Source organism: Ischnura elegans, chromosome 3, assembly GCF_921293095.1.
Source record: "Ischnura elegans chromosome 3, ioIscEleg1.1, whole genome shotgun sequence".
In the NCBI taxonomy this organism is placed as follows: Eukaryota; Metazoa; Arthropoda; class Insecta; order Odonata; family Coenagrionidae; genus Ischnura; species Ischnura elegans.
The window spans coordinates 57,876,769-57,896,581 of record NC_060248.1 but is presented as its reverse complement, the minus strand read 5'-3'; the positions used below and the strand labels follow the sequence as shown (position 1 = coordinate 57,896,581).

The following is a 19,813-nucleotide window of genomic DNA, read 5'->3' as shown; positions in this document are numbered from 1 at the left end:
ACGAATATATCATTGCTGCCTCATCCTCAAGGCAAAAAATTAAATGTGACGGTGTTATAGTTTATATTAGAAATGGACTAAATACGTCCATCTCCAAATAGCCATAGCTTTATGCTGCGATTTTGACTTTGATGAGGCCTGAATGTGAATGTTTTACAGAATAACAGTTTTTATTCTTGTCCCTCTTTCACAGACAAGAGTGAAATATCCTTGATTAACGCCCATTCCTTCACTGCGATGGTGAATAACGAAGCGTTGCAGCTCATTTTGAAGTTGGAGTGCAGTGTTCGGACGAATCTGGGGAAATTTTTCATATCTATGTAGGGGAGGGTGGGGCACAGTGAAACATGGGGCAGGGTGAAACAATTCAAATTTCCCTCCTCCTGACAATTCTATGAATTAGTGCTCTCTGTGTTATATTAAGGAACTAACACCACAACAGCTGCTGCAGTCTCATGGCTTGTGCTCTTCTAGTCTCCTGTTGATGGATCAAAACCTATTTTAAGGTGAGAAAAGTAAATAATTCCAAAGAATTATTTCACACTGACAAACTTTTCCTTTTCATGGGAAATCTTAACTTATCATTGTATTTACTGTTACCATTTCTTAAGTTTTGGAGACCACCAAACATATTTCTATATCTTCATTTGTTTTCATGCAGTAAGTTTATTTATTCAAGATGGCCTGGTGGGGCACACTGAAACAAGATAAATGGGGCACAGTGAAACATGTTTCACTGTGCCCCATGTCTCATTTAGGAAGAACTATTTGACTTGAAATATGCAGTGTGGATTACTATAGTAATTATTATTGTTATTCTGATGGAATTTCATTATTTTCAGAATAAAGATTCCAAAAATGAGGAATAGAATAAGAAAGAGCCATATTGGATCCTTCACAGATGGTGAAATGCGCGCTGCAGTTCATCTTGTTCTGCATGAAAACTATTCAATCAGGAAAGCAGCCAAAGAATGTAATGTCAATTATGTAACACTCAGTCGGTATGTTTATTTGTTTTTTGCATGTGAACATCTTGTAACATTGAAAGTTTTCTGAAAATTTTTTTAAATTTCAAATAAACAGTAAACGTAAACTGACATTCAAATTTTCCAAATAATAATTTTGAAAAGATTCTTTTCAGGTATGTGAGTAAGCAAAAAAAGGCTAGTGATGAAGGGACTGGTGAACATGTTCGCATGACACCAAAATATCAATCCAGATTGATTTTTACAGCTGAACAAGAAAAGTGCTTGGCTGACTATTTGATAACATGCTCAAAACTCTGTTATGGTCAGTCGACTCGTAACACTCGAGAGCTAGCTTATGAAATGGCAGTGGTGAACTCTATACAAGTGCCAAAAAACTGGCATGATGACTCTGCTGCAGGTTTAGACTGGCTACGATTGTTCTTGAAGCGAAATCCAAATTTAAGCATTCGGCAGCCTGAAAACTGTTCTCTTTCTCGTTGCACATCATTTAATGCACACACAGTGAAAACATTTTTTGACAATCTTGGTGCAGCCTTAAGACGTTCAGAATGTTTTGGTGATGGTTCCAGAATATGGAATCTAGATGAAACTGGTACCTCAACAGTCGTAAATAAGTCTGCCAAGGTGATTGCAGAAAAGGGATCCAAAGGGGTAAATAATGTAACAGCAGGTGAAAGGGGAACTCTAGTTACTACATGCTGTTTTGTGAGTGCATCCGGAAACACCATACCCCCTGCATTTGTTTTCCCAAGGGTCAAGTTCAGTGATCATATGTTGATCAATGCCCCTCCTGGCTCTCTTGGACTGACATCGAAAAGTGGTTGGATGACAGCAGAAATATTTCCTGAAGTTATTAAGCACTTCATCAAACATACAAAAACAAGTAAAGAAGACCCTACACTGCTAATAATGGATAATCACCAAAGCCATATTAGTATACAAGTAATAGATTTGGCAAAAGAGTATGGCATAATGATTGTGACTCTTCCACCTCATTGCAGTGCCAAATTACAGCCCTTGGATGTTTCCTGTTATGCTCCATTTAAGACCTATTATGCCGCAGCAGTTGATTCCTGGAACAAAAGCAATCCAGGTAAAGCTCTTTCCATCTACCATATTGCAGGATGCGTCAATTTTGCCCATCAAAAGGCTATGACTCCAGCTACTATTATTAATGGATTCAAAAAAACTGGAATATATCCATATAATAGGCACATTTTCACCGAGGCAGATTTCTTGAGTAGTTCTGTAACAGACCAGCCTTCTCCTGAAACTGAAGAGTGTGACTTATTGAGCCAAGAATTAAGAGCAACTGCAAGTACTTCCAGTTTAAACAATGGTCAAGGTGAAGATAAAAGAACTTTTCAAAGTCCTGCTCAGTTCAAGGGCTATCCTAAAGCCGCTCCAAGGAAAAATTCAACCAGGAAAAGAGAACCAGGCAAAAGTATGATCATAACAGACACACCAGAAAAAATCCGTATGATGGAAAAGAAAAATACAGCTATAGGAAAAAAAACTTCTGAGGCAACTAAATCATGCAGAAGTTTATTTAATGCCAATGTTGCCATTGATAACTGTGAGGGGCCCCATCAAAATTCAGACACCACGTCAGAGGGAGGACTTTCAAACCCCTTGGAAGGTAATGAGGATATTTTAGAAGGTTTTGGAAATAAAGTAGGTACAGTAAAAGTTGGTGATTATGTTTTGATTGAGTTTTCATCGAAGAAAAAATTCTACTATGTAGGTAGAATAATTAAAGAAGCAAGAAAACACAATGGCGCTGAAGTTACATATTTACGAAAAAGTTCCAAAGTGCCAAATTCATTTTTTTTCCCACATATTGAAGATATAGCATCTGTCAGCATGAAAGACATTAAATTAGTTTTACCACCTCCTTCTTATCGCAAAGGAACTGCAAGAATGAAAAGGTTTATTTCATTTAAAATTTCATTTGCCAATTTAGATGTTCGTTAAGCTTCTAATTATCACTGACTAAGGTGCAGTTTGTTTCATGTTTTTTAATCCATTACTGTATTCATGCATTGTGAGTTTCATTCTAGTGAAAATATTGCCAAAGGTAAAAATAAATGGTATTATAAAATCTGAAAAAATGTGTTTCACTGTGCCCCATAAGTAAAAAAGGCCCTGTTTCACTGTGCCCCACACATGGGGCACAGTGAAACAATTGACATATCACTACAAAAATTGATGTAAATCCATTGCTTTTTTAAATAATTCCATTTTTTAAAGTAGGAATAGTGAAGAAAATGACAAGCACCATTTATATATTTTCATTGTTATTTTATTTTCAAAAGCAATGTTTTTATAGGCAAAATAATAATTTTTGTTTCACTGTGCCCCACCCTCCCCTACTTGGTATTTATAGATCACCTTCCACCAGTTTTTCTGTATTTTTTTAATTATTTGGCTGTGGAGGAGAAATGTTTCCTTAAAAACCGCTATATTAAGCAATTTCACTTCTTATACGCCGCATCCCAAACAACCATATCATATCTTTTCCTTCATATAGAACCCATGCAGTAACAATTATGCATAACAAGATGACTAATCAAACTTCGTCAAACAAATGTGAAGGTGTTATAGTTTATATTAGAAATGGACTAAATAAGTCCATCTCCAAAATAGCCATAGCTTTATGCTGCGATTTGGACTTTGATGAGGCCTGAATGTGAATGCTTTACAGAATAACAGTTTTTACTCTTGTCCCTCTTTCACAGACAAGAGTGAAATATCCTTGATTAACGCGCATTCCTTCACTGCGATGGTGAATAACGAAGCGTTGCAGCTCATTTGGAAGTTGGAGTGCAGTGTTCGGAAGCTGGGGAAAATTTTCATATCTATGTACTTGGTATTAATAGATCACCTTCCAGCAGTTTTTCTGTATTTTTTTAATTATTTGGCTGTGGAGGAGAAATGTTTCCTTAAAAACCGCTATATTAAGCAATTTCACTTCTTATACGCCGCATCCCAAACAACCATATCATATCTTTTCCTTCATATAGAACCCAAGCAGTAACAATTATGCATAACAAGATGACTAATCAAACTTCGTCATGTTGCATGCAGCCAGGGGGTGTTCCTCAAGGCTCCATCCTTGGACCCATACTTTTTCAGCTAAACATAAATAATCTTCCCTACTCTGTGAATGGAATAATTTTCATGTATGCGTATAATACAAATCATCTAATCCTTAAATGATATCTTTATAACTTTTTAAAGTTTCATTATTGTTTTTTGTAGACAGTGAATATCTCATAAGTGGGTGAATATCCATTACAAATACATGTAATTTTTTTCATATTCTTGACAGTCCTATGTATGTACTGCATATCTATTAGCACCGATTCATCTATTATTATTTTCAATAACTCCAATTTACAAGCCATTTGGAAAAAAAGATGTCAAGACAAACTTTTGACGAAAAATTTGCATTCATACTTCAAATTGAAAACTTTGATTCATGCTCATGTGGTATTGTTTAGATTTTTCACTGTAGATGCCTTCATACTACAAGAAGCTGAGGAGACACTGAATAGATACATGGAAAGAGCTTTTGAAATTATAATGCGCACTGTTGTCTTGATTTTTGAACATTTAAAGGAAAAATATCTTTATAATATAATATAAACTTTGAATCGTGAAATCTTCATAACGGACATTTGGTTTTATCATATGAAGTAATATTTAATAGAATTGTAGTGTATTTGTAAGAAGCAAGAAGAGCTTCAGAAAGAACACGACCCGGGGGACAGGGTACTTGAGAGGCAGGAGAAGGGAGACAAGTTTGCCACCAATATTTCCCCCAGTCCTTTTCATGTGCTGTCAAAATACGGGAATACGGTTGTGATGAAGAGTCATGAAGGGAAGCAAGTCATGCACAATACATCCTTTGCGACACCAATACACTTGCCATCCCAACCTCCCAAAAATGAACCACAGAGCCAGCGACCAGATGCCATGGAGCAGACTCCTCAGCAGGGTGACAGTCAACCCTCGATGCGGACAAGAAGGTCATCTCATGAGCGGAGGCACCCTGCACCCTATTGTGATTTTATGTGACTATGAATTGATTATTATTTTATTTTAGCTTGAAAGTACAAGTGTTGCTTAAAATTTATTTTGTTATTGATATTATTATTGTTTTATGTGACATGGGAAAGCCAATTTAAAGGGTGGGGTAATGTAGTGTATTTGTAATTAACCACATGGCCAAGAGATGGCGCACATGACAATAAAAGGTGGGGGGGGGGGGGTGCACTGCAAGTGGCAGTTGCACGCCGACCATGGAGAGAGATAGATGTGTGTTCTTATATTCCGAGCCCCTCGCCGGATATTACAAGAATAGTAAAGCAATGCTAATATTACATGATACCCTAATTAGGTCTTAACTTGAATATGGAGTGTGGGCACTATTTGCAAAGAAATCGTAAAAACAATTTCCTACAGTTCTTTTCTACAGAGAATATGAAGTATATCCAATGTACAAAGATTTTATCTTATAAAAATCTGCAAAATTTTTTGTGGACTTATGCCACTTTCTGCAAGAAGGAAGAACATAGGATTTAAGTTTCTATATGAAACAATAAAGTATGGAAAAGACATCTATCCTCCACAAATTAAATTTTTATGATCCACAATTTAGCTAGAGGTACCAGCAAACCATCTTCGTTCGATTTGTAAAATCAAAATATTGCTGTAATTCACCACTCATACGTTTTTTGATATTTCTTTTGTAAATATGTTTTGTAATGTACATAGGTTTTTTGAAATGGTCATTGGAATTACAAATCTTTGTATTGAAAAAAGTTTTCCCTAACATGATTGGGAAAACATAAAAGTAAATAAATACAGTGTTTATGTATTCATCTTGGATTTTGAAATCTTCATATATTGAACATCATCTTGGAGACCATAGAGAAAATACTGATGTTGACTGGGATTAGATCCTCAAATTAAAATTGTCCTAAGAACTTTTGAATGTTTATGAGAGGTATGTACCTAGTGGATGTGAACAAATCATAGATGTTGACATCCATGAATTTCCATACTTGAGGTTAGCTCTATAAAACCCCATGGATAGTAATCATGCACCTCTCTATCATTTTTGTGGTGATAACTTCAATATGCCAGGTGATCAGACTTAACTCTCTTAAAAATACAAATATAGGTGATGACTTTCATTTATTCATCCTTTTCACAACCCAGTGTTTCCCATAATTCATACCCAAAAATACCATGGCCTGACCAGATGGTGAATATTTATCAGCCTCTAAGGATTCTACAGATTAATAATTTAACACTTCCCAAATACCTTCCCAGGAAGAATTCTAACTGGGCCCTCGGCATATTGGCCATACTATTAAGTACACATCAAAATGTACTTAACCTCCTGCCATTTTCCAACTGCAATCACAAATTGATAATTGAATTCTGAGAACAAAATCCACTGGTAAAACCGTAACTTGTAAGTTTCACCAGTCATTCAATCATAAACCCTATTAGTCGCCTCGTACGACAAGCAGGGATGCTTCGGGAGTATTCTTCAACCCCCTACCCGCAGGGGTGCACTAAACAGCATGAGCATGCCATCTTACCAACTGTGGACAGCTTCAGTCAAAAAACGAACACCATAGGCAACGACAACACATTCGCTTAAAGTGCCATCCTTGTCAAATATTAACATTTCAAATCGAATAGAAGAATGCAGCATACACATAACCAATATCTCATACAAAACCAACAACTTTGCCGTAACAATCGAAAAAAACTGTAACCAATCCTAGCTTAAAAGCTTTGCTCTAAATTTGACCGGGAGGTATTTGGAGAAAAAATCATATTAATAAGTAAAAAATACACCTACTGTAAATTTAAGGATAGCTCAATACTCCTGGGCATAACAAATTTAATTCTGCTGACGGTAAAAGAGATGGAGAGCATGACGACAGAAAATGAAACATGTAAAGAAAATGAATAACTTCAACCCACCCATGTGCAAATCAATGGAGAGTTATAAAATAAACACCCCACAGTATTACGTTTAGGTCTATGAAAATCAATTTTGCTAAATGTCAAAAAAGCTTCCCTATCCCTGCTAATCATAGAGAAAAAATAAAAGAAGGATCCATGAAAACATCTATAACATTACTTGAACAGCTAAAAATTATTATAAAATTTCATATTTTAAGAAACAACTTGGTAAAAAAGAATATGGAATGATATATATCGCCAGGCACAAAAATCTTGAGAAATGAGGATAAATAATCTTTGCTAAGCTGTATCAAATACACCTTAACTATGTTCAAGCGAAAAATGCCAATACTATGGCGGTACAACTTTGGGAGCACGCAACACGCAATCTCAAAGAATGGAGGTCTTTAGAGTGAAGATGATGACAAAATGAAAAGATCAGCAGAATGCATTCATAATTCAAGGGAATGACTGCTGACTAACGAGTATGGTTTAAAATATTTTCTAAGTCACTAGCATATGAGCACAAGGTTAAAAAATTCCAAAGGAAGTCATTCCCCATGACCAGGATTCAAACCCAACCGATATGCCTGTTCAGTGATGATTGATAATATTCCTGCAGATAAAATTAAAAATGCATGAGAGGACTTAAAATCAGCTGTAAAAACCATTCACAACAAACTCCAAAACAGATATACCAAGGGTTTTCAAGAAAACCATCCTCAAAGACAAAAGAGTGGAAAACTAAATATTTTAGGTCCATAAACTTGATGGCATATGCATGTAATGATAGTGATTATCTAATTGATAATTTAAATAATATAAAGCGGAGTTTCCTGATAAAGAAAATTATACATTCAAGTTAATTACAGGAAATGGAAGGAATATTGGCTCTAAAATAGCTCATAGAGAAGAACAAACCAATGTTCATAGCATTTGTATACTTCAAGTCTTCCGACAGATTGTATTAGAATTTAGCACCTGGAATTCTGCAAGAAACATAATGGTCATCAAATTATACGCAGATTATAGAAAGACCAAGTAGTGCTGACCATATACGAAGCCAGCAGGGAATAAACAAGATCTAGGAAAGAAGTGCAACAAATGTGTGCATTGCCTTGTATGCTTACATCAATAAAGCCGTCAAAGAGTCAAAGGACTTCAGGAGTACATTTCCACAGGGGAAAAATAGCATGCAGCAACTTCCTGACGACAAAGCTGTAATAAAAGGTAACTAGGATAGGACAAGATCTTAAGTAAATAATGGATTCCCTCTCACCTATATGCCATCCTACAAAAAGACATTGTCATGTTAATCTGCCACATTATGGGACCTAATGAAGGCAATATCCGAAGGAGAGGTGGATGGAGGGAAAGTATGACATATGCAGGTCAAGTGATGAAGATTGCATAGAGATTAACTGTATACATATGAAACAGCCAGCTGAGAGGTGAATTGAGAGTGGAGTTTGATAATCCCCTTATAATAACTGACAGATTTGACGATGTATATCTAATTCAACTGGGCACCAACAAACCCATTCAAAGTTTGCTTAGTTTTGGCATATAAGTATACCCTCTGGACTTATGAGCTGAAAAGAAAAAAAAATAAAACATTTATCAGGAAACACAATTTTGCAATAATGCAATAAAACCATCTTCTAACTCCCTGGAAAATGAAAAAATTACAACATTAAAACAAATATTTGCTCAACATTGCATAAAAATACTAAGTACACAAAAACTATGACAAACCATCAATGAGCATAACATATTCCTTCAGACAAAATCACTGCAAACATAAGATGAATAACTTAACTGATGAATATAATTCCTTCTTTTTAATCTTTGAGTACCAAAAACCGACAGAACAGGCAAAAAAATATAACAATAAAGAAATGGTAGATTGAAACACAACTGTCGGTCAAATATGTGAAAAAGAACAAAAGATTTAGTTTATTTCACAAAGAAAATTACAATACATTTTAAAAAAGAAATAACCACGAGACTTATTGGGCAGAAACAAAAATAATAAAATTCTCACTAACACATCATGAAAAGCATTATGCTTTTGTAACAAAACATTTTTTTGAATTATTAATTGTATCAGTGAGAATTACCTACATAGGAAAGTTGGGAGGATATTCATTTCCCATTTTGGTCAATCCTGAATAATTCGATATTAAAAATAAAACCAGCATAAATACAATGTTCTAATAAAATGTTGAGTTTGCTCTGAAAGAGTTTTATCTTCAAGTTTTAGCTGTCAAATAATATTGAAGAGACTTCAGGAAACATAAATGCATTCTCTTTACCCACACCAAAAAGATGAATGGTTTGAATAAACGTATGAATCACCATATACAAAAATTGAGATTACTACATCCGATAACTTAAGATGCATCAAGCAGTGCCCTTGCAAATCATAAGCAAGGTTCCTCTCCAATTCTTTTAATACTCATTTGTACAAAACTGCATTTACATGAACCAGATTCATGTAAACCTATTTGTTTCTTAAAGCATGATATAAAAATATTCCTAGAATTACAAAATTTTTCAAAGAAACTATTATTATATATATAATCAGAAAACACAATAGTCACAGCCATAAGGAGTAATGTGTATTTGATCACAGTAAAAATGCCCGATCGGATGTAATTCAACCATCAACTTCAGATTTCACTTCAGCATTTATAAGATGATTTATCAAGGACATTCTATTAAAAACCACTCTCTTCGCTGCCCCATCATCAACAGTAAAAACTGTATGTTTAATGGGAGGAACTAACATATTCTCCAACACATACAGGACTTCTCCAAGGACATGCTCCACAGAATTACTTGGTAACATTAGGTAGTATGGCACTGGGTCCTTCTCAGATTCTTCATCCAACTTCAATACAGCTTCCTGGTTATCCAGGTCAGGAAATTTCTGAAAATATTCAATTCAAGTTAAGCATTTACATACTACAGTAAAACCTCTTTATATCGTAACGGTGGGGACCAAAATTTGGGCATTATGATGTATAGAGGTTCACTATAGAGAGGTTTTAGTGATAGGCACCATTTTTTCATATCACTCAGAAACGAAAGGCACTACTGTCTATAAAACCATTATATGTATGTGTTTAGACAAACATGCATGGATTAGTGAACATATATTTATTACCTATATACATAATAATTACAGAAAGCGTGTGCTATCACATGATTTTTACTACGATTTGAGAGAAAATTATGAGATCTCTCTTAATTCAATAGTCATTTACAATGATTAGGATAGTTAGATACCTTTCTTCTTATTTACTGTTAGGTATGCTCTCATATGGAACAAAATGGCCACAACTAATGATTAATGTGAAAATTACAGCATGTTAAAGGTATATAAGAAACAAATAATAAGGGTGAAACATTTATCACTGAAAATGCCATTCCATGTACATAATCGCAGCTGCATTAACAGTGTTTAGTTGTCTCGGTTTGATTTGAAGAGGTAGTTAGGCCGTCTCGGGGGTATCTCCTTGGTATGATAAGTGGAGGTTTTACGATATAAAGAGGTTCACTAGAAAGAGGTTTGCCTATAAATTTACATGTAAATCTGACGGGACCGTAGGGATGGTATGATGTATGGAGGTTTATGATGTAAAGAGGTTCACTACATAGAGGTTTTACTGTACTAACAATCATGAGACAGCTATTCCAGCCAATGAAAATGGCATAACAAAGAAAAATTTTATAGCTGCAAATTTTTGCTTAGTGGTAGGGCTGAACCTCACGACTAACCCACTAAAACTCCTGACCCCTGGGGGGAGTGGGATCAGGCCCCCTCGCCTTAAGTTTGGCTTCTTTATGGTTTTCTGGTATAACTATATCATTCACTTTTCAATTAAGTAAAATATAAATTCTTAACATCCACAATTAATACCTCAGGAGAAAAATTTGTATTTTCCAACTCAAAATTCCAAAGAAATGAGGTCATCAACAGCATTGGAGCAACAATGATTTATCTCCAGGAAAGGGAAAAAAAATTCCCCAATGGAATTATTATAGCAAAAAAAAATATAAATACTCGCTAAGGATACCACTCAACAAGATTAATAGCACACATATTCAAGACACACTAAATATTCAGTACATATTAGATGCCAACTAGAGAAAATACCAGATATTCCAGGGATAAACTATAACGATTAATGCCAAATATGCAGGCTTACCTTAAGCAGTAAACTGACACAGAAGCCTGGCTCTTTATGTTTGGTTGGTTGGTGAACCAATAAGATTGGACCCCAAATTTGCAGGACACTGCTTAAAACCATAAAGATTTCTTCCTTCAGCCAGAAAGACTTGATCACAATTTCAGTGACCAACTCATTCTCCTATAGTTAATAATAAAGAATACACAAAATGTATAATTACATATTTGAATTCCATGGTCACTCATCAAAGGCCATAATCAATCACCAGAAATGTCATTTTTAATAGAGCATCAAATATCTAAACCTCATAAGCACCAAAGTCATTATTATAACTATAAGGCATAAACTATAAGGATTCTACAAACTCCCTCATGATGACTCATTGGTAAAAAAGGAATGACATTTATGTAACAGGTGAATGACCTCTTAGAGACAGAAATTTATCTCATATTGAGTGATACCTAAAATAAACTTTTAGTTGTATAATGAAGACACAAGGCCAAAAAATTTAAAAAAATATATAATTCTGGTTTACACATTAGACGGAGGAGAAAGCCTTCTTAACAGATGATCTTAATCAGCAAAAAGATCAAAATTAACTGAAAAAATATTTGATTTACCATAAAATATATTTTAATTCAAGCTGAAACAAATTAAGATGGACCATAAAATTTTCAGCATACAATTGACCACCCTGAGTTGGCACACAGTGAAAATAAGGCACTATTAAATTATCTGCATACAGGGAGTCCTCGTTCTACGTCACCCCATTTAACGTCATTTCGCGATAACGTCACGAAAATTTTGAGACCGTCATTTGTTTATCGCACCTACGCTTCGCGATAACGTCAAGTCTTTTAAATTTCGTGCGAAAAAAAGGCGACGCGGCGGGCGTTGCAGGTTGTTCGTTTTGTGGGCGGTAATACAGTCAGTCTAAGCAAAGTGTAAAACGGTGTGTTTATTCTTAATTGCGATTACGGTTTTAGCAAAAATTTCTGAAAAATGAATTCTTACGTAGTTGCACAAGGTTTTACTTGACATGTGGTTTTCAGGAATTTAAAAAGTGATTTCAAGGCATTTTTCCGTGTAGAACTCTGAGATTTTGTCATCACTTTTTTTGCCGAGTTCACAATAATTTTGGTTCCTGCAACTGCGACGATGTTTCAGCGATGATGATGCCCAGGCTCCCCCGGGCATCCACCATAGCGAAGCCGAAAAGCAAATGCCGGAAGATACAAAAATGGAGAAGGATTTACGTCACTGCTGCTATTGTCGACGATGAAGACAGGAACTCGTATTTATGCGATAGTTTGGCATTCCAACCGTAAAAAAATGCCCCAGATATGATATGCTAACATTTTTTTTCACGTAGGAATTGTGAGGTCTAGGAGCTGATATTCACTTTTTACATTGTTTCTTATGGGATATTATGCTTCGATTAACGTCATTTCGTTTATCTTCAGATTTTTCAGGAACGGTAAGTGACGCTAAACGAGGACTCACTTTAATTAGTAAAGATAGTGTTGTCAATTTTAAATCAATGTATGTCAACATAAAGTAAAATCATAGATCGAATCATTTTACCAAAATTAACTAAGTCGCACAGTATACCAACAAAACATTAAATTTTATGTGAATGATGCTTACACTGGAGCAATGAGACCTTGTTTAACAAAACATTATTATTATTACAATACAGAAATGAGTGAAAACATGAGTCAGAAGATATACTAATAAGAGCAGTGTGAAAGTTTTTCTTTAATTGACTTCATCAATTAAAATTATTTTCCCTGATACAGTGATTAGTGGCTATGTAAAGCCATGAAATATATGAAACAAGATCTTATGTTCAATTGAGTAAATAACACTAGGGTGAACATACATAATTTTTAGGACTTGAAGTTTAAATCTCACCTTCATTAATGGATAAATTCCATACTCGCACATCTTTTTAAAGATAGGTTTTGCCAAACCCTTAATATCTTCAGACACCATCCCACAAAGTAAGGCACGAAGGGTTAAAAATGGAAGAACTGGTTCATCATCAGGCACAGTTTCATATACTTCATATGCCAAGTTATAATAACCTGCATTGATTGCGCAAACGATGACTTTATTTGCATGTACAAGTAGGTCTGAAAATTCAAAACAAATAAGGTCATGAGCATGAACACAGCATAGAAAACAATGAACAGTAATAGTAAGAGGAGTACAGTATCTATAGCTTCATTTTGCAAATTACTTCTTCAGCCAAATATAACACTTGACAGCAGTTCCCCACCCAATTTCATATTATTCATTGATACATTTAATAATCAATTAATACCTTCTGCAAAAATCATAAATGTTAAGTTTCAAATTTTAAACTAAAAGAACAACAATATCAATTAAATGTTTCAATACATGAGATGATATAGTAAGAAAAGAAATGTCAGACATGATGAGAATTGCCTTAGAAAGATACAAGTGTTTGCCCGTATTTAGGCTTTAAAACTGCTCTAGTCAACCTTGCTAGCCATGAAATAAATTACCAATTATTTTTTAAGCCATTTTTTAAAAAGAAAATTGTAATTTTATATGACAAAATACAGTGAACTCTTGATTATACGAAGTCAGTGGAACCGGAAAATTGGCACTTCTTAGTATCAAGTTTTTTAAATTTCAATCCTTTTCGATAAGTCACCAAAAAAATGTTTGCTTTTTTTTCCACTGCTCCTTTTGTCTTCAGAGGCCTCGGCCCTCGGCACTCATCGTACATACCCCCCAGGCTAATGGGCCAGATTGCTGGCACTAAAAGCTAGGTTGAAAATTAACAATTTTTATAAGAACTCATACTACCATGCAATTATTTGAACATCAACTTAATACTTTGAGAGCCGACTGCTAACTTTAAAGCCCTACTGAAAAATCCAGCCATTTTTACTATATTCTTACATTTTTTAAAACATTAAAATCAAAAATATATTTATATCGATGTGCATTTCAATAAAAATGGACTTTGCTCTTCTTTATGAGTTGAAAGACATTTATTGCTAATATTTAAATATATAATTTAACAGTGAAAATCTACTGTTTTTTGAAAAAAGTTTCAACATATGATGTACCGCCATAACATGCATAATATTTTTTTTACTATGCTCAATTTGAACTATTTAATGCATGGAAATCATAAAAAGCATTGTTCCAAGCAAAGAATTATAAATCCTGGATGACAAAAAGGGTCAATGCACCCTCAACGAATGGTCCCATAGAAATTTCACACTAAGTGGCCAATGAGGATGCCGGTAGCTACAGAGGACTTTTCGTCCTCAAGACGTTAAGTGAACTCTTATCCCATCGAGCAGTTGATTTTTGAAACAACAGAACTACTAAGCAGTAAACTGGAAAAGTACCACGGGCGAAATATTACGGCTTCACACATACAAAGACAAATAAATGGAAAGACGTAATATTACGTCCATGGCAATCCTCAGAAGGATTAGCAGGACATAATATTACGTCCATGGCACGCAAAGTGTTAAGTCAACAAATAATTTGAAGAAACGTAATAGTAATAGCAAAGATTACTTACCAACAGATTCTGAAACACCTTTTTGACTCCTGTATATTTCAAGATAAGTCGTTGGTGCCAAATCAGAGTAACCTCCAAGGGCCATTTTGCAGATCAAGCTGGTTAAGATTGTAACTCTTGTTTCAAAATCTGAATCACAACTGTCATATTTCCACTGGCTAGGAATCTGACAGAATAAATTACCCACTAGATGAAGAGAAAATAAAAATATTGGAAAATGGTATGAATTGAGAGGTATTATAGAATGGTGAATTCAAATATCAGATTGTCACAGAGCCACAATTCAACTTCAATTATCAACAAGTCTACTTCAAATGTAATCAAATGATTGCTTCAAGTGCAAATTTTCTGTTGAACATTAGGATGTTCACCATAGGGTGAACACATTCTTAATCACATGCTATTTTTCACACAACAATTAAAAACTGGTGAATGGGACTTGGAACTCATCAGAAGCATCAACTGAAAGATCAATTTTATCTATAATGATTCCATGGTTTATTTACAGATTAAGGACATGTGCATGCTTAGGGTGGTTTTAGCTAGAGAGCTGACAATGGTTTTTAACGCTGAACCAAGTAGTCTAGCTCCAGTGTCCCCGGCCTTAAGGTTACAATTTGAAAGAGTACAATGGAACCCCGATCTATTGTTCCCGCATTCATCGTTCACTGTTCCTGGTCCCAAATAAAGTTCCATAAAGACAATGTAATTTTTTCCCGCATCCATCGTTCCCCAAAGTATCATTTTCCTGCATTGATCGTTTGAAGATCGCGGTCCTGTCGTATAATTTTCCCGCATCCATCGTTTGACGGAAATGAGACGAAGTGTTTACAACATGTTATTTGTGGCTAATAAAGACAGACACCCCCAGGAGATTGAACTACTATCACCCTCCATTCAGCACTCGCCTTCCCCCATCTGAAGCTTTCCTCGTCTCCAAAATAAAAAAAGGTCCCAGCTCGCACAGGGATCGTATTACGAAGACCTTAGCTTCGAAAAATATATCAAGTTACCCGAGAACATTAGATATGTGTTCCGCACCCCCTCTTTTCTCACCCACTGACCTTTTTCAGCCTACCTGCTTCAAAGTTCCCAGTTTCTGGAGGTCAACTGCTGCATGAATCACCTATTGGCCCAAAAGGTGTCTTAACAATGAATTTCGGCAATTGGCATTATACTTTGATTAGATTGAAATATTTGTAAAGTGCACTTAATTCAAAAAAGAATGAGACCAAACACAACATATTTCTAGCGTTATTTAAGCAGTTAAAACGAGGAAATAGTTGTAAAAATACAATGGTGATTTCTGGCGAAACTCATAAATGGTTCACGCTTTACACATTGCCTAAATTACATGAAAAATATATTTATTAGACGGGAACATTACAAATAATTGACTATTTTTAGCCTATATGATCCATTTCACAACCAATCACTGCGCCGGTGAAAGCGGTTGTTTTAGGCATAACATGCACATTGATCTCGTGAATACGTGTACTGGAAATGGTGTTTCATGGATTTTTACATCAGAGAAAAATCCATAATAGCAGGGTAAATGCCGAGCGGAGAGCAAACATTTATTAGCGAGGTGGCTTGTTCCTTTAGGATATTTGAAAGAGATGTTGTTCGAATCAACAATATGACCTAAGTGTCTCGATAAGTATTAGTATTCCTGTAATTGGCTAAAATCTTGTTTGAATCCTTTAACGAAAATCATAATTATGCACCAAAATCCTGCTTTTCCTGGGACATAGGCAACCTAGTCAAACATTCCCGCATCAATCGTTTTCCCGCATTCGTTTTTTTTTCGTTTATCCCCCTGAAAAACGATAGATCGAGGTTCCACTGTATTTATCTTTACACTGAACCCAGGCACTCTTTTCAAGTTGTGATTGTTTCCATGGTTTCCCTTTCCTTACTTTGATAAACAGAGTAGACTACTAGGCAAATAGTCTAGTGCTAATCAAATGATTTTGAGAAAAACGTCTGGATCATCCTTCTTGTAGGGTAGTCTTTAGTTCTCTAGAAACAGAATATCCCAGATTTTGCTACGGGTCCCTCACACCACCTCAATGATGATGTGACTTTCGCTCCCCAAACCATCCAAACCTATCCAAACCCAGAGAAATTTGTTACAACAAGACTTCCTCTGATCCTCTGATTCCAGCCCAAATATCCAATTTCAGATGATGCAAGGTAAAAATCTCTCTACCTGTAGACTTAGCTTCTGGGATATTACCCCATGAGGTCAAAAGACTTTCTGATTACAATGCTCATCAAATAAGGTTTACCCCAGGCCCCCAACTTTGTCATCCGTACAAAACTAACTATCCTTAAATGCTTATATTTCAGAAAGAGATTCAATGAGCAGAGGCAGTTATCATAAACTCATTACTTGATCTAATCTTATCGCATAAAAATTGAAAACTAGAAGGGAGGTTAAAGAAGTATGCAGTTAGCAATAAGGCGAATAGAGAATTTATTTTACATTTGTACCTTACCAATAAATAGAATCAAAATCAAAGTTCTCCCAAAAACATGCTAGTTTGCCATTAATGAGATGTGCTTCCAAGGCACTGTTGGTACTCTTTCCCTGTGAGCATAAGATTTTAACATCATCAGGATTAATCCAACTATCAAAACCACTACAAGCAAGCACTGTTTGACCCTTCTTCCTTTCCTTAAAGAAAGCAGCTTATGTATGAGGGGAGCTACTACGCCTCAGTCTAGAATAAGCAACAATAAATGAAATCACTAGGGAATCTAGAATTTATGAACATAGTAATAATTTTGATATCATATAAAATCCTAAATCAGCAAAAAAAATATAAAATATCCTTCACATGAAAAAAAATCTGACTTTTGTGTCAGTGTGAAAACATCTAGTAATAGGAAAAAAAATTATTGGGGTAGACTACTGACTCAGAAGACGAACAACAACAAAAAATACTAACTGTATCCATACTTCCTAGAGCTGACACAATTAAAATAGCCCCATAGCCATAATCCCAACTTAAAAGGTGTAAAGGAAATACAGGAAACCAACTCATTATGCCTTCTTTTAAATGTCATTTATACAATTGGTCACCAATAATATATTTTTTTAACGAGCCCATTTAGAACTTACTTCTAAGCAAATGCAGAGCTTCTTTCATTTGTTCACAACGGAAACAGATCTCTGACAGAAATAATATTTTTCCTGTTGTACTCATCACCAGTAAGTATGTCTGAAATAGAAACAAAGATATTAGGCAAAATACACGACTAATAAAATAACACAGTTTAGTTTAATTAATGACTAACACATCCTTTTCCTGAATTCTCATTCATTGTACAATCTTCAAAGCACTGAAGGAACAAGTGACTTTGTACGCAGTCACGCGCACGGGTGCAAAGTTAAATACACCAAAGGATGAAGTTCGCCATGAAAAAATATTTGACTTAGCCGGGATTCGAACCCGGATCTCCCGATTGCCGGTCAGGCGTGCTACCAGTTACACCACCAAGCCATCTTCTCAGAGCGAACTTCGGGGTGGGTTTTACCGAACAAGATGTTGACGTCACAAGTCCACACTGTGGCACATGTGGCGAGGGTCGTGCTTACTAAGCCACTGTCGGGGAGAAAAACCCTTATTTTCCGCTGGTCTGCGGGACGATTTTCAAAGCACTGAAGGAACAAGTGACTTTGTACGCAGTCACGCGCACGGGTGCAAAGTTAAATACACCAAAGGATGAAGTTCGCCATGAAAAAATATTTGACTTAGCCGGGATTCGAACCCGGATCTCCCGATTGCCGGTCAGGCGTGCTACCAGTTACACCACCAAGCCATCTTCTCAGAGCGAACTTCGGGGTGGGTTTTACCGAACAAGATGTTGACGTCACAAGTCCACACTGTGGCACATGTGGCGAGGGTCGTGCTTACTAAGCCACTGTCGGGGAGAAAAACCCTTATTTTCCGCTGGTCTGCGGGACGATTTTCAAAGCACTGAAGGAACAAGTGACTTTGTACGCAGTCACGCGCACGGGTGCAAAGTTAAATACACCAAAGGATGAAGTTCGCCATGAAAAAATATTTGACTGGCCATACCGGCCAGTTCGCCATACCCGGATCTCCCGATCGCCTGACCGGCAATCGGGAGATCCGGGTTCGAATCCCGGCTAAGTCCTCGTTTAACGTTGTTGATTCGTTCCTGAAAAAGTCGACGTTAAGCGAAACAATGTTAAACGATGCAGCGTTTCCCAAAAGAAACAATGTAAAAAATTTAAATTGGTTCCTAGCCATGCTCCTAACAATCCATTTCTTCGTGAAGAATCCAGAATTTCCCGGGCGAGAATCCAAGGAGGCCAATTATCGGAGCCGTAACTTTAAGCAGACTTCGTGACCAATCGGGAGACACCTGAATCAGGCCAAAATGAAAAAAATCAGTATCTGACACTCGGAAGCACGAGGATGATTTTCGCGATGATATGAATTCTTTAACGCGGCGGAAATCGCGAGAAAAAATCATTACCGATTATTGACTTCAGCATGATAACGATTCATTCGAAACGAAACAAATTTTCATAACGAAAAGGTTGGGAAGAAGGCGTTATTAAATGAAATATAAAAACTAAAAAGAAAGTATTTTAATGGCGAAACATCGATATTTTCAGTAAAAGAAGAAATTTTTATTGTAAATACTCGACCTGCAAACCTAAAACTCGACCAATCTCTCCAGCAGTTGCATCTTCTTCAATTCTTTTAATAATACCAAGTTTTTGTCCTAATGTCGCCGTTTTTTCTTCATGTCTGAAGAACCACCAGGATAGCCACTCTTCTTTGTGGACATTGTTTTCGGTTGGCATCAGAAAAATATACAAATAATGGGTAAAGGAGGCGATAATTATTCGCTCAGATGCATATTTAACATACGCTACCCACGCCAACCTTTTCTGTCGAACGAAAATTACCAATCGCATTAATATAGTAATATTTACTATACATCAGATGCGCTTGCGTCCTATTCGCCATTCATTTTTTTTTCGCCGCGCATAATTTGAACAACGTTATCGCGAAGCAATAGCGACG

The 19,813-nt window shown here is 35.9% G+C and overlaps 2 protein-coding genes across 4 annotated transcripts in view; one reads left to right on the top strand and one right to left on the bottom strand.

Moving 5' to 3' along the window:
- The first annotated feature begins 314 nt into the window (after nucleotides 1–314).
- Nucleotides 315–3,082, top strand: LOC124155853. 2 transcript variants are annotated; one of them, XM_046530005.1, is made up of 3 exons: nucleotides 315–506; nucleotides 843–1,001; nucleotides 1,142–3,082. In XM_046530005.1, the coding sequence occupies exons 2-3, from the start codon at nucleotides 859–861 to the stop codon at nucleotides 2,961–2,963; spliced, it is 1,965 nt and encodes a 654-aa protein (XP_046385961.1). In that variant the 5' UTR covers nucleotides 315–506; nucleotides 843–858; the 3' UTR covers nucleotides 2,964–3,082. The 2 variants fall into 2 exon arrangements, with proteins under 2 accessions (XP_046385961.1, XP_046385962.1); XM_046530006.1 differs by lacking the exon at nucleotides 315–506 and having other exon boundaries at nucleotides 911–1,001; nucleotides 1,131–3,082.
- A 2,667-nt stretch (nucleotides 3,083–5,749) lies between these two features.
- LOC124155852 overlaps nucleotides 5,750–19,813 on the bottom strand; it is a 49,345-nt gene continuing 35,281 nt past the window's right edge. For both annotated transcript variants that reach the window (XM_046530002.1, XM_046530003.1), the window contains exons 8-12: nucleotides 17,872–17,971; nucleotides 14,745–14,930; nucleotides 13,088–13,308; nucleotides 11,192–11,353; nucleotides 5,750–9,909 (exon numbers count right to left, since the gene is read on the bottom strand). In XM_046530002.1, the coding sequence (XP_046385958.1) occupies nucleotides 9,637–9,909; nucleotides 11,192–11,353; nucleotides 13,088–13,308; nucleotides 14,745–14,930; nucleotides 17,872–17,971 (942 nt within the window). In that variant the 3' untranslated portion in view covers nucleotides 5,750–9,636. The remainder of the gene's footprint in view (nucleotides 9,910–11,191; nucleotides 11,354–13,087; nucleotides 13,309–14,744; nucleotides 14,931–17,871; nucleotides 17,972–19,813) is intronic.

Excerpts from the sequence above, each read along its gene's own strand:
- LOC124155853 (XM_046530005.1), top strand. The coding sequence starts at position 859 with ATGAGGAATAGAATAAGAAAGAGCCATATTGGATCCTTCACAGATGGT. Across the intron at positions 1,002-1,141 it reads AATTATGTAACACTCAGTCG|GTATGTGAGTAAGCAAAAAA; the intron begins GTATGTTTATTT and ends GATTCTTTTCAG.